Source organism: Phyllopteryx taeniolatus, chromosome 13, assembly GCF_024500385.1.
Source record: "Phyllopteryx taeniolatus isolate TA_2022b chromosome 13, UOR_Ptae_1.2, whole genome shotgun sequence".
In the NCBI taxonomy this organism is placed as follows: domain Eukaryota; kingdom Metazoa; phylum Chordata; class Actinopteri; order Syngnathiformes; family Syngnathidae; genus Phyllopteryx; species Phyllopteryx taeniolatus.
Genome location: NC_084514.1, coordinates 20,271,821 through 20,286,359, shown reverse-complemented (window position 1 = coordinate 20,286,359; position 14,539 = coordinate 20,271,821). Strand labels below are relative to the sequence as shown.

The 14,539-nt window shown below is 39.1% G+C and overlaps 1 protein-coding gene across 8 annotated transcripts in view; it reads left to right on the top strand.

Moving 5' to 3' along the window:
* The window catches only part of ralgapa1 (Ral GTPase activating protein catalytic subunit alpha 1), a 92,625-nt gene that overhangs the window by 23,562 nt on the left and 54,524 nt on the right, over positions 1-14,539 (top strand). For 5 of the 8 annotated variants that reach the window (XM_061793737.1, XM_061793736.1, XM_061793740.1 and 2 more), the window contains exons 12-18: positions 4,382-4,453; positions 4,554-4,702; positions 4,934-5,057; positions 5,213-5,359; positions 5,475-5,565; positions 7,247-7,411; positions 11,996-12,142. In XM_061793737.1, the coding sequence (XP_061649721.1) occupies positions 4,382-4,453; positions 4,554-4,702; positions 4,934-5,057; positions 5,213-5,359; positions 5,475-5,565; positions 7,247-7,411; positions 11,996-12,142 (895 nt within the window). The remainder of the gene's footprint in view (positions 1-4,381; positions 4,454-4,553; positions 4,703-4,933; positions 5,058-5,212; positions 5,360-5,474; positions 5,566-7,246; positions 7,412-11,995; positions 12,143-14,539) is intronic. The other 3 variants (XM_061793738.1, XM_061793743.1, XM_061793741.1) reach the window with 1 other exon arrangement.

The window sequence follows — 14,539 nt, the reverse complement described above, 5'->3', positions numbered from 1 at the left end:
ATAAATTTACATACCCATGGCAGAATTTGTGAAATATCGTTTTTTTTTTTTTAAATATGACTGATGACTGAACAACAACCAGCATTCATTTCTTTATGGTTATGTTTTATTTAATGATAACGCTTTTCTGAAATGCTTGACAGTTTAATTTGAATCCCATTAAAATAAAATTAAATGTGTTTCGCCTAGCCTTTCGTTTTCTTTCAAGAATTGTACCCATCTTCCAAATTCTGTCTGGCTAATCAAACATATGAGTACAACTGTGTGTTTTCTCATTTATTAAATAAAAGTAGGGCTGTGAATTTCAAAATAAGAGCAAATAAATAAAAAAAAACTTATTACGTGTTCAAATAAAGTGGTTAACTTCAGAATAATTCTTTGAAAAAAACTAAAAAAAAACAGATAATACTTGATGTTTTGATCATATGGGTAGACGCAAAATCATGCATTTTAAAAATGCATTATACATAGGGTTGGCCAGCGTTTGAATTTGAGCGATGCCGGTTCCTTATTTCGATTCCGGTTCCAAATGATTCTCGATTCGATTATTTTCGGGGGCTGGGTCAAAAAAGTTTGCATGGTTTAAATACAACCCCAATTCCAATGAAGTTGGGACGTTGTGTTAAACAAATAAAAACAGAATACAATGATTTGCAAATCACGTTCAACCTATATTGAATTGAATACACTACAAAGACAAGATATTTAATGTTCAAACTGATAAACTTTATTGTTTAACAAAAATCAATTAACTTAGAATTTTATTGCTGCAACATGTTCCAAAAAAGCTGGGACAGGGTCATGTTTACCACTGTGTTACATCACCTTTTCGTTTTAACAACATTCAATAAACGTTAGGTAACTGAGGACACTAATTGTTGAAACTTTGTAGGTGGAATTCTTTCCCATTCTTGCTTGATGTACAGCTTCAGCTGTTCAACAGTCGGGTCTCCGTTGTCGTATTTTACGCTTCATAATGCGCCACACATTTTCAATGGGAGACAGGTCTGGACTGCAGGCAGGCGAGTCTAGTACCTGCACTCTTTTACTACGAAGCCATGCTGTTGTAACACGTGCATAATGTGGTTTGGCATTGTCTGGCTGAAATAAGCAGGGGCGTTCATGAAAAAGACGTTGGTTGGATGGCAGCATATGTTTCTCCAAAACCTGTATGTACCTTTCAGCATTAATGGTGCCTTCACAGATGTGTAAGTTACCCATGCCATTGGCACTAACACAACCCCATACCATCACAGATGCTGGCTTTTGAACTTTGCGTTCATAAAGTTTATCAGATTGAACATTAAATATATTTTGTTCCCACCGCCACTATTGGGCACAAGCACGTCATCATGCGCGTTCTTCTTCGTTGGTTTACGCCACTTCTTCATTGTTTTTCGCCACTTCTTCGACTAGCCATCGAAACTGGGAACTAAAATGTTTTAATTTGAACGGTTCTGGGAGAACCTTTTTCCAATCGGTTCTCGATTCTCGATGCCCAACCCTAATTATACATAGGTCGAAGGATTTCCCAGAAATTTGAGGTCAACTTTGGGGGTGCTTATTATACATGGGAAATTACGGTAATCCATTTTTACAATTATGTACTGTATTACAATAGAACACATTCACTCCCATTTACGCAGCGTCCCTGAACGCACATCGCGCACTTGCTGTGTGCCTGCCTACAGTAGTTTCATCCTGAAGAGCAAAAGATCTTTTAGCTTGTCCAAACAGGTCCCTCTGCTTGTCACTTTTAATATTATATTTGCTTCACTGTATATTACAGTACACCAACATGGCAGCGGACCCTGCGATGTGACTACTGCGCACATGTACATTGCGATCGCTATGCTTAAAAAAAATTATTGTGCAGCCCTACTGCACGTTTTGATTCAGTTGACTACCTGCTAATGGCCCAGCGATGGCTGACTCGTGCTGACGGTGCAGGACAGACCTGACCCATAATCCTAACCTACACTCACCGATGCTCACCGACTGCCCAACGGCCTTAATTTGTCCCCACCACATACGCTGATGGTCAAACGTTGACATATTATATCATCGTAATTGCCCAAAAATATCGGTCCCAGCAGATTTTTTTTCACCAGCGAGAAGCTTTTGTGCTTCAAACATGCTGCTGGCGGCTTGGAGTTTGTTTTTTAACGTGCAGGGCTCCAACTATTACAACACCTAGAGTTATCATAATGGCGCAATGGTGTGTTAGATACTGAATCATCAAGTTGTCGTTTGCTTCTATGTTGATAGTCAAATACGTTAAAGTGACTCGCCCAGTCTGGCGCAAGGAAGGTTGGGAATCGCTGATCTATAGAACAGCAGGCACACACCCTATTTTATTGATTAACCTCCAAACAGGTGTTCAGTCATAAGCACAGTATTCTAATTAAATTACTTTTATTGGATTTATTTCATACCGAATTAAAAAACATGCTCCCCTTAAAAGTGTAGTGTGTTAGACGGATGTGCGCACGTCTCATTGGTGACAACACATCCACTATGTAAGGTATTTTCACATTTGATGTGTGCTGTATTTTTCAAATGGATTTGAATGACATTCACAAGTCTCAGGAAAGCTCCATGCTCCATGATTTACATAGGATATGCACGGTGGTTGTGTCAGAAGTCTGGATAGGAGAATGTGATTAGGTGAAAGGTGCACAAGCAAGGCGCATTAAAAAAAAAAAACTTCAAAAAAGTCTTATGCGCAAACAGGAAATATTTGTATATAAATAACTTTTTAAAATGAACCGTTATTTAAAACACAGCTCTTATTGCTTGACTGATTGTATATATGTGAATATAAAGTAGTATAAAACGTATAACAAGTTAAAACATATATAAATGTAAGAAAATAACACTATTTGTGTAACGTATTAATTGTCGATCAGAAATCGATTGGTCAGGACTGCTGAGTGGGGTGCAGGCCTGACTAATCGACCCAGGCTTAATCCAATGGTCACACTTTGGTTTGGAATTAAAACATTGCTGAAATAGGCACGGGCACAACATAACATGGAATGTGTATTTTCATTTAGTGACCAAACCACACCTTTTCGACCTGCAAATCTTTAACAATAAATGTTCCAATTGCATGGGTTATTTTCTTGTTTCTATCTTAAGTGGCATGGTTGGTGTGTTCCAAAGAATTCTCAATAGACATTTGTTGTTTCGCTAGTGTTACCTTTTTATGTCGCTTGACCGTCATTTGTACAGCAAGGGTTGTATCAGGAGAAGCTTGGTCATACATTGGTTGTGTTTCTTTAAAAGTATGGGACATATTTCAAGCAACGCTTGCATACAGTAAAATGTCTGTCAACAGTTTTCAATACGTCGTCGTATTCAAATGTGAAGCAAATCTCCACAGTGGAGATTTGAATCAAGCCATTTATCCTTAAAGTTTTTGTCTCTCAAATCCTTTGCTTGTGCTAGTGGTTTTACGTTTTACCGTTTCTGTGAACTGCACTTTTACAGTTACAATGGTGAGTGGGTGAACGTGCCGCCGGCACGCACGCACACACACATAGCATCAATGCAAAGTGAGTTGAAAGAAACACAAACTGGGGTCCAAAAGGGCATATTGTCCCCTGCAGAGCGTATCAAACAGTACTTGCCTTTACCCATCCCTGGTATTAATGTCCTTTACCCACCTTATATGACCACAAGAAGAATGGACTTCTTTCTCCACTTTTAAGCAGCCTGTGTAAGCAATGAATTTTTTTGTAATTACTAATATTACTGATGACTGCAAGGTGGACGACCTGTTGTTAGCACATCTGCCTCACAGTTCTGATGACCCAGGTTCAAATGTCGTCTGTTTGTAGTTTGCATGTTCTCCCGTGCCTTCGTCTGTCCCCCCCCCCCCCCCCCCCCCCCCCCCGTCCCCCCCCCCCCCCCCCGTCCCCACACACACACATTCCAAAAACATGCATTGTAGGTTAATTAAAGACTCTAAATTGGACCTTGGTGTGACATTGAGTGTGAATGATTGTTTGTCTACTTGTGGTCTGCAATTGGCTGGCGACTAGTTCAGGGTGCACCCCGCCTCTCGGCCAGAGTTACAGTCGCTGACCCAGCATGACCGCAACCCTAGTGAGGATAAGCGGTATGGAAAATAGATGGATATTACTGCACAATCCTTTCTCTTTTAGTTTCCAAATCCGTACCCCAGTTGCAAAGTTTAGATCCCTCTCAAAAATCTTCTCCCTGATTTGAAAAATCTTCAATATAATGCTACACATACAGTACATAGGACAAAATTTACAAGGCAAAAACTGAACATTTTAGACATGTATTTTTTAATATATACAGTATATTCCAGTATATTATTTTAACTTGCCTACGTATGTTTTTCTCTCCTAAGGGAATAAATAAAATGATTGATAGTGAATTGTTGGAGTATAGCGTTCATGCAGGAGTTCAGACTACACTACAGGTATGGATCTCATCTAAAAATACATACTGATCACAAGAAGTACATTGTTGAACTGTGCTAGGTGGGTCTACTTAACGTAACAGTTGTGTCTTCTCTGTAGGTATTTATTACCCATTCGTCCAACGTTTTTTTAATGGAGCCAGCCAACGATATCAAGTTCCTTTTAGAAGAACATGTCGACATGTGCAAGCGAGTCTTAAACATCTACCGCAGCCTTGTCATGCATGAGACCATGGACCAGAAAACATGGTAATGACAAAAGCTTGCTCATGGCAAACAAGTATATAAAATAAATACCAGTATAAATTACAGCTGCGTGTTGTGCAATCATGACTCGTTAAGATTTAGTATTCATTCATCCATTCACTAATTCATTCACTACGTGTGGAAATACTTGGCGAGAGAATAAAAGTGCATCATCACATCTACTTGCTTGTCTGTTTAAAAATATATTTATTTATCATTAACGTTTGTTTCTAGGGAGCAGATCTTACTTGTTCTATTAAGAGTGACAGAGTCAGTGATGAAGAGACCTCCATCCATTATGCCCCAAGGCAAGAAGAACAACACACTTTCAGGAAGGCTGGCTGGTCCTATCTTTCAGGTACTGATACTGAGCAACACAAGCTGGAGACCAGAGAGAGAGACGGGGGGGGGGGGGGGGGGGGGGGGCATATATAAATCACGCCAAAGCAGAGTGCTTTAAACTTGCAGTCTTTTTAAGATGAACCTTTCTGTAATTCATCACTCTCTGTACAGACATTGATTGTAGCCTGGATTAAGGGGAATTTAAACGTCTACATCAGCAGAGAACTATGGGATGACCTCCTCTCAGTCCTCTCTTCTCTTACCTGCTGGGAGGAGCTGGTAACTGAATGGTCCCTGACGATGGAGACTCTTACAAAGGTAAAAGAATAAACTAATTTCCCTTATGTTAATCATTCAACACAAGGTTTTATGATTTATCATTATTATCAAACACTGACTCTACACTTCAAGTCTGTGCATTACTGTGGTTTAGGTGTTGGCGAGGAACCTCTACAGTGTTGATTTGAATGAACTTCCTCTGGATAAGCTCAGTGAGCAAAAACAGAAGAAACACAAAGGAAAAGGTTAGTCTTATCTCTGAGACCCATTATTTCTGAGAACTAACATAACATTTGAAACAATGAAGATTTTATTTCAACGAAACTGCAGTTCAGAAGGAACATCATCATCAGTTTATACATTTTCATAATATTTAAGATACCAACTATTCCACAAAACTGTCAGACTTGACTAAAAATGTTAAATTTATACTGGTTTACAGATAATCTTTGCACTTAATTTATTAAACAATTTAAAAAACAATAATAGTTACTTAGGCCCGATACACACAAAAAGACAATCGGGCTATTTTTGTCCTGTTTTTGCCCCTTACTGATCAAGTGAGCAAGTATAAAACTTTGAAAGTAGTTAAAAATTAGCAATACCTAAATTCCATTTGCTGCGCATTAATTTATTTTACTGTATTGTGACTATGTTAACTGCATTCTCCTGGCCTTGTTCTTAATAGACTTTACACCGATTTTATCGGCCTGATCGGTATCGGCCGATAATAAGCATTTTATGCTGAGCGGCTGATCGGCTTTAATGTCATAATTCGCCGATCAATGATCAGCTCCGCAAAAGACATTGACTCTGCGTCTCAATCATGCACCGTATATTTGAATCCAAAAGCAAGTTTATTTTTAGCCTTGTCGTGTGTCTTTTGACGTAGTACTGTAAATATCTGATGGCCAATAAAAAATTTTTTTTAAAAAACGGCGGTTTGGGACAGACAACGCGTTGGAGAGAGGCAACACGTAATGCCTGGATCAGACTACAAGAGAAATTTGCTCTTTCACGATTGCACTATATCAGACTATTGCAATAAAATCTTGTTCCGATACCACTGCATCCCGTTTTTTACGATCATTGGGCTTTGTCTGGTCCACTCAAATGCGACCGGATACACTCGTTACCGTGGCAACGACAACAAGGATCGCGCCGACCGTATTATAAGGACAAAATGGGGAAAAACGTGTGTTGGTGGTCACCGGTGCTCAGGACAGGAGAGGACGTTCGTTTAAGGCTTGCTTGAGGTATGTTCACGTACTTTTAATACGATATGGCTCGCAAGCAGGTAACAAAAATGTTATGTCGCCTAGCAAGCTAGTGCTAGCGCTAACGGTTGTACGTAAACATGCCGCCGTTCTGTAGAATCATGCTCTAAACTGTGGGTGAAGTAATTTAATTAAAATAAAGTAATTGAATTACAGTAAGTTAGCACCCATTATTTCTCTCACATTGTAATGTTGGTTTGACCTGACTGATAAGAATACACGATCTGACTAGAGCAGTGATTTCCAACTTTTATAGAGCCAAGGAACATATTTTACAATTGAAAAATCTCACGGCACACCAACAAACAAAAATGTCACAAAAAGTGGATACATTAATTACTGTATGTACTTCCTGCCATCTAATAGAAGACCATTCATTTGTTCTGTCTGTCACTATGCCTCATTGGCATAAATAGATGAACAAAAATACATTACTTATTGTAAATATATATTTTTTGAGCAATTAAGTACACAAGTATATACAGTAAATGAACAGGTCATTTAAATAGACACATTGCTCCATCTTGTGATCGGTTATCGTTTTTTTAAATTCGCTGATCGGTGATCGGCCCCAAAAATCCTGATCGTGTAAAGCCTAGTTCTTAAAGATGTATTACTCTGTACTTAAAATATTCTCACAATACTTAAGCTATAGGTTCGGAAGGCCAGCGGCAGATCGTGGATCGTTCCTTCTCTAAAGGTTGGAGCAGAGACCAACCAGGTCAGGCAGCTGCCATGAGACAACGCAGTGCCACCACAGCTGGTTCGCCAGGCATCGAAAAGGCCCGGAGCATTGTCCGCCAAAAGACCGTAGGTGAGTATCTTGCCTAGTGGCAGTCGTCCTCCTGATTCTGAACTTTGCCGTTGTTCAGATTCATTGCAGAAACGCCCAGACCTCTGTTGATTTGTGAAAATACAACATGGCTCCTGTTTCTCATTCAAGTGCTGACTCTCTTACAGGAATTTGACGAAACAGCCTAACTTTTCAGCCGTTTAAAGAGTTTTGGTTACTCAATAATAATTTTTACATTAAACAGCCACAAATCTATTTTCTATTTACAAAAATCCAGCCCATGTTTTTATTTCATCTTTAGAAACATTGCCATCGGGTGAGAATCGCAATGGAGTTCCTATGACAACTGAATTTTATTCCTTGTTTCTTTCTAAACAGCCAAATGGATTGTTCCTTTTCTTAAGTTCCCTTTTGGCTTTAAGTCTGTCCTAGTTAGTTCCTCTCTGACAGTTAATCAAGTCAACTTAAATTGAAGAAGGCTGAATTGTCCCTGCATTTTTTTACCTTTGCGATTTTATCATATCAGTCTGAAACTTCCCTCATGAATTTATCTTTTATGGTTTTGGGAACTAATTGAAAATGATAAGACCTGAGTTCAATATTCACACCTGCATGGTAGATAAAATGTCTTTAAAATGCTGTAGAATTAAAGTTATGCGAGTGATATGCTAAGTGTTTTTGTGTTTCCTGTCACTGTTCCACGAAAACTATGATGTCTTGGATAGCAGTGTGATTCACTCGTAATCATGTCAAGGTGTACCCGGCCTCTTACCCTATGTCAGCTTGGATCAAGCCATGACTGACTCATGAGCAGTCCATTGAAGTAGTTCGCCAGAGAAAAACGAGTTTGTTTAAACACCTTTGATGTCACTTCTTAGAGCCTATAATTTTGGAGGTGAGATTGTCATTGCCTTAAAGTAATTAAAAATGTACTCAAAAAGCGCTTGTGGGCAAGCAATTTTCAGGTTTTCACAAGAGACAAATAGATCAGCACAGACCCAACATCCTGCTCCATTAACATGGCACTAAGCAGGCCCAAAAAAAAGCATGTAAATTCGACACACCACAGAAAAGAGTAATGTTAACAAGCCTGCCAAATTTGAATGAATAAAACAAATCGCTAGGTATATAAAATCAAGTTTCAAAACTTGAATAATAAGGGCCACCTCTCAGCTCTCAGAAGCTGTGTGTGTGTGTGTTGAATGGATGCGCCAAAAGGAATCAAACATACTGAGGGGGTGGTAGCTCTTACGATGTAAAATCACATTAGGAGGCTCAATTTCAAAATTGAATGGTTATTTTGGACTATAATCATAAAAATAAACTCACAGGTCAACTTACCCTCGTTGTTAGTCACATAATATCACAGCCAAACACGGCACCTGACGACAACTGTTTAACTACCTGGGCTTTCTCCTACTGTCCGAAAGCCCAGGTAGTTAGACAGTTGCCACTGCCCCATTCACTAGTATCAAGTTACCCACAAAACTATGTTGTTGTCTCTGGTGTAACTATCTGTCATAAAATGCGCACTGCAGAGTCGCGTTGATGTTCAGCTCGCCAACCGCGTGTCTTTAAAAAGTCAATCCATCGCATTTTTATTTTCTCATTTTTTGGTATCTTAAAAAACGTCACAGAGCTGTTCTGTAAATTGAGGCATCCAGCGAAGACGCATTTCCGGGGTGTAGCCATCGTTAGCTTGCTAACTGCATGCTTGAGTGGTAAATGGAGCTTGTTATGGAAGCTAAGCAGAGCTAACACTCAACTGAGCAGCCAAATGAAATGACGTCACTTTGTCCTTATATAGTGGTGATGTCACGGGGCTGTGTTTTAGCCCTGCCCACAAAATAGGGAAAATTCAAACAGTGAATGAGATGCTTAAGTGGTCCCCTCCAAAAGTATTGGAATGGCAAGGACAATTCCTTTGTTTTTGTTGTGTATTGAAGACATTTTGGTTTAAGAGCAAAAGATGAATATGAGACACAAGTTCAGAATTCCAGCTTTTATTTCATGGTATTTACATCTAGGTGTGTTAAACAACTCAGGACAGAGCACCTTTTGTTTGAACCCACCCACTTTGCAAGTGAGCAAAAGTATTGGAACATGACTGATGGGTGTTTCCTTTTAGATTGATTGTTTAAACATTAGATAGTGCTTCTTTTTGGCTTTGGGTTTCACCTGTGAAAACTGCATTTGGTGTTAAGCAAACATGAAGACCAGAAAGCACTCTATGGGAGAAAAGCAAACTATTTGTTAGCTGAGGGAAGAGGGCAAATCTATCAGAGCTATTGCACAAACATTGGGCAGAGACAGTACAACAATTTGGAATGTCCTGAAAAAGAAAGAAACTGTACTGAGTAACAGACATTGAACAGGTCGGCCAAGGGTATCAACAGCAGCTGATGACAGAAACAATGTAAGAGCTGTGAAGAAACCCCCAAAGACAACACTCAGTGACATCACTTATAAGTCTTTGCATATGTTTTCAGCACTTCAAACATATGTAATGTAGTTTGAAACAAAACATGGGCATCTGCGTATGGCCCCTTTAATTGAAACACCAGTCAACCTAAGCTCAGGTTCTTATGGTTAAATATTTTTCATTTGTTTGCGGGATGTGGAGTACAACGGTGCACATGAGTGCATTGGACCCTCATTGTAGCTGAATCGAATGGGCACCATAGCTGGGGAGATACGCCAAAATGGCCAGGCACGCATCCCCAGGCGTCACCACACAACATCGCACTGTCCGACCAACCAACTTTTTGCACATGGCTCACTACCTTGCCAGATACTCACCTCCCCAGAGAATGGAGCCAGAACATTACCATAAAATTTTGGAATTGAAAGTACATTCCCACGACCCTAACCAGGATAAGGAAAATGCATGGATGGATGGATGAAAGTACATTTTGGCATTGAAAAATATGTAGCAACCCAAAAACAAGTACAGTATTGGCATTAAAAAAAGATTTTGTTCCAGCAATATTACTTTTTTTTGGACCTGATTCACATAGCACCCGCCAACTTGCAGACCACACTGACGGTATAGGTATAAGTGGCCCGCAGGCTTCCAGCTTCTCTTGCCTGATTTTGACAATACAGTGAGTCTCGATAGAACAGACTATTAGGGCCGCATGGGTCGTCCGATATAGCCGATTGTCCTTTCCATTGAAGCACTTATTTATTTTATTTATTTTATTTTTTGGTGGGGTGGGGGGGGGGCATATGCACCCATTTTACTGTACAGCACAAAATTATTGTTTTGTAGTTTTTTTTGTGTGGCCTAAAACGCCAAAGTCCAAAGTTATTAATAAATGTAAAAAAAAAAAAGCTTGAAAATGTTTGAAAGTTTCACATTTTATCCAAACTTATTATACCGGTGTTGACGTACAGTACTCATCATAGGAGAGTCGCTTTCATGAGCTGCAAGGAATTAGTGTGCTTCCTAGTTTCAAATCCGTTGCCAAAGGTGAACGGCTTGACCAAAAAAAAAAAAAGGTTACTGTACCAAAAATAGCGTGTTCAAAACTCCAAAGACTTGTGTTTTTGTTGCTCAGAGTTAAAACTACCGACATGCCAGTCTCATGGCTCATCATCACATGGTCGCCACGTCAATGCCCCAAATTCAACATGGCCACCACGTAGGCACGGGAGGCAAGTGTTTTGTAATTGGCTCTAGTCATATTGTATATCTGTGACCTGGAAATATGTCAATCCCATTCTCTGAATTTCGCCACAGCGCCAGTAAACAACAACGGCCAATTCTAAAAGTGACGTTTTTGTCAGCGGCACATGACAAATGAAAACTATTTTTGTTCAGTCCTTACGGTTCCCTTTATCCGATATCCGTTATATCTGGGTCCGTTTTATCGAGGTTCCACTGTACATCTATAATGCCACGGATTGCCTCACTTGAAAAAAATAGTATAAATGCTGCTTAACATACACTTTTTATCTTGTTGCAAAATACTGCGTGTTTTTAATGTTGACGTCAGTGTGTTCAAGTGTAAAAAGTTGTGTGGAAAATGTTCATATACATATTTAGATGCTATGTTATTAATAATAAGGGTAATGGATGTAGAACTAACTATGTTATTGCTGACACAATACTCATGACAATATTGGACCATAATCCAGAGGAAAAGACTGTAATAAGGGTGGCTAGAGCTTTTTTTGGACCAACCGCACAGTCTTGCAGCTCGACGGCAGGCCTTATTTTCATGACTTCAGAGGCATTAAAAAAAAAAACAACATCGTTTATCGTGATACAGTATATCATCCTAGAAAATTTGCTATCGTGACAGGCCTAGTAACAGTGTATTGCTCTAAAACTTTGTACTGGGCTTTTCAGAGGATTTACCAGCTGCCACCTGCCTCTCACTAGTTTCGCTCCAGGGTGAACCATAGCTCACTCTTCCCTCACCTTCCCTTTCTCTTCACCTCACTTTCCACCCATTTCTCTTTTCTATTTATTTTCCCAAACACATACTGTACATGCATTACTATTCATCTTATCTCACTTGCACTTTCCTCATTTCTTTTCCTACTTACCGTCTTCCCCTTCTTTTGTATTTCTTCTACCTGTTCGTCCTTCCTCTTCAGCCCTGCGTAGCTGTTCTACAGGGGACTCTCTGCTGTCCTCAGCCTTTATCCGCAGTGCCAAGAGTGCTCCTGCTCTGGCTCCGCCTCTTCCTGTCCTCCTCCATCACCACCACCCTTTACTACCCCCCCTAGCCGACCAGCTGGCAGGTACACTCTTTGCACTTCCTGTCTGTCTGCCTTCTGCTGTTGTGTGCCTAGATCCTTCACTCATCTGTCAGACAAATGTATGCATGTGCATAAATCAGTTTGTCCTTTTTGGATTACTGAAAGAACAGATTGACTGGTCCTAGTCTATTGTGAAAGATTTCACCTTTTCATCTGTTTGTGGTCTGGTTGAGGACATTTAGACGGTTCTTTAGGTAGGTGGTATGCAGGTACATCTCAATAAATTAGAATACTGTTAAAAGATTAATTTAATTAGGTAGTTGATTTCAGAAAGTGAAATAGAGATGCAATACACACAGAATGAAATTATTCATGATTTTTAAAAAAATATGTATAATTTTGATGATTATAGGTTACTGCAAACGAAAACACAATATCCATCATCTCTAGAAACTAAACTAAATTATTTTTTTTAATAAAAGTATTTCACCAAGTTTTTAATAAATATATATAATGTACTATAAAGTACATAAATAAAGTACTGAAATAAATTGACTTTTCTACGACAGTATATTCTAATTTATTGAGATGTACTTTCATTTAGCTGCCTGCTCAAATGGATGCATGTCCCCACATCTTTATGTATTGACTAAATGTTTACTGAATGAAGTCTGAGGTGATATCACTTTAAAGACTAGTATGAGATTAGTTTTAAAGAGTAATTTGACCCGAGGGCACATTAGGCATTCGTGATGACTTGGCTTTCTTCATTGTCCTCACTAGCTGTTTGATTTGAAAGTGCATGTGCCCATCCTTGTGTGCTTATTAACATACAGTATGTCAAACAACAACACAATGTCAATTAGGTTGGTACTATACTACCAAATAAATGTGTATAACAGTTGTTAAATAAACTTCAAACTGCAACAGAATTTGTCTTCCATGGCGCAAGCCTTACAGTATTTACGTATGTACAGTGCCATGGAAAGGTATTGTCTCCCTCATCAAATTGTCATTTTTGCATTGTTTCCCCACTAAAATGTTTAAGAAAATCAAACAATAAATAAATATCAGGGAAAGCTAAGTAAAGGAAATATCAAAGGTGTTTTTTTAATGGTGATTTTTGATTCTTTGCAAAGCTACCTGGACTTGCGTGAAAAAGTAATTGCTCCCTAAACCTAAGAACTGGTTGGGCCATCCTCAGCAGCAACAACTGAAATCAAGTGTTTACTATAACTGGCAATGAGTCTTTCACATCTCTGTGAAGATATTTTCGCCCACCTTTCCTTGCAGAATTGTTTTAATTCAGGAACAATGAAGGGTTTTGAAGCCTGAACGGCCTTTTTAAGGTCATGCCCCAGCATTTCGAACCGATTCAAGTCTGGACTTTGACTACATCACTCCAAAATGTTTTTTTTTTTCCAAGCCATTGAGAAGTTGATTTGCTGGTGTGTTTTGGGTCTTTGTCCTGCTGCAGAGCCCAAGTGTACTTCAGCTTGAGGTCACGAACTGATGGCTGAATGTTCTCCTTTAGGATTTTCTGGTAAAGAACAGAATTTATGGTTCCATCAATCACAGCAAGTCTTTTGTCTTGTTAGTCCATAGAATATTATCTTAAAAGTCTTGGGAATCATTAAGATGTTAAGATGGTTTATTATTTGTTATTTATTTATTATATTTTTTTACAAAAGTAAGTAAAGCCTTATTTTTGGTCAGCAGTGGTTTTTACCTTGGAACGCTGCCATGGATGCCATTTTTGCCCAGTCTCTTCCTTATTTATTATTGCGTAATGAACACTGACCTTAACTGAGGCAAGGGAGGCCTTCAGTTCTTTAGATGTTGTCCTGGGTTCTTTGTGACCTCCGGGATAAGTTATTGCTGTGCTCTTGGGGTAATTTTTGTTGGTCGGACACTCCTGGTAAGGTTCACCACTGTTCCATGTTTTCTCCATTTGAGGTTAATGGCTCTCACCGTGGATTTGTAAAGCTTTAGAAATGTTTTTTTTAATCCTTTGCAGATCAATTTCAATTACTGTATTTCTCATCTGTTGTTGAATTTGCAGCTTTTTGAGATCTTATGGCTGACTTCATTTTGTCAAACAGGTTCTATTTCTTAATCGAACAGGTCTGGAGGTAATCAGGCTTCGGTGTGGTCAGTGAAAATAAACTCAGCTTTCCAAGAAATGTAATTAGCTTCACTTAATTCATGAGCAGGGGGGGGCATTACTTTACTTTATTAGTTTTTTTCCTTTAAGTGTAACCAAACAGACCTAAAAATGTCTTGCAAATTTGACACATCACCGAAACGAGTCTGTGTTAACAAGCCGGGCCATGAATGAAAGGATAAAAAAAAAAACTGCGATGTATGTGGAATCAGGCTTCAAAATGGTCAAGAATTGAGACATTATTTCAGCTTCCAGACGCTGTAGGCGTGTCGCTA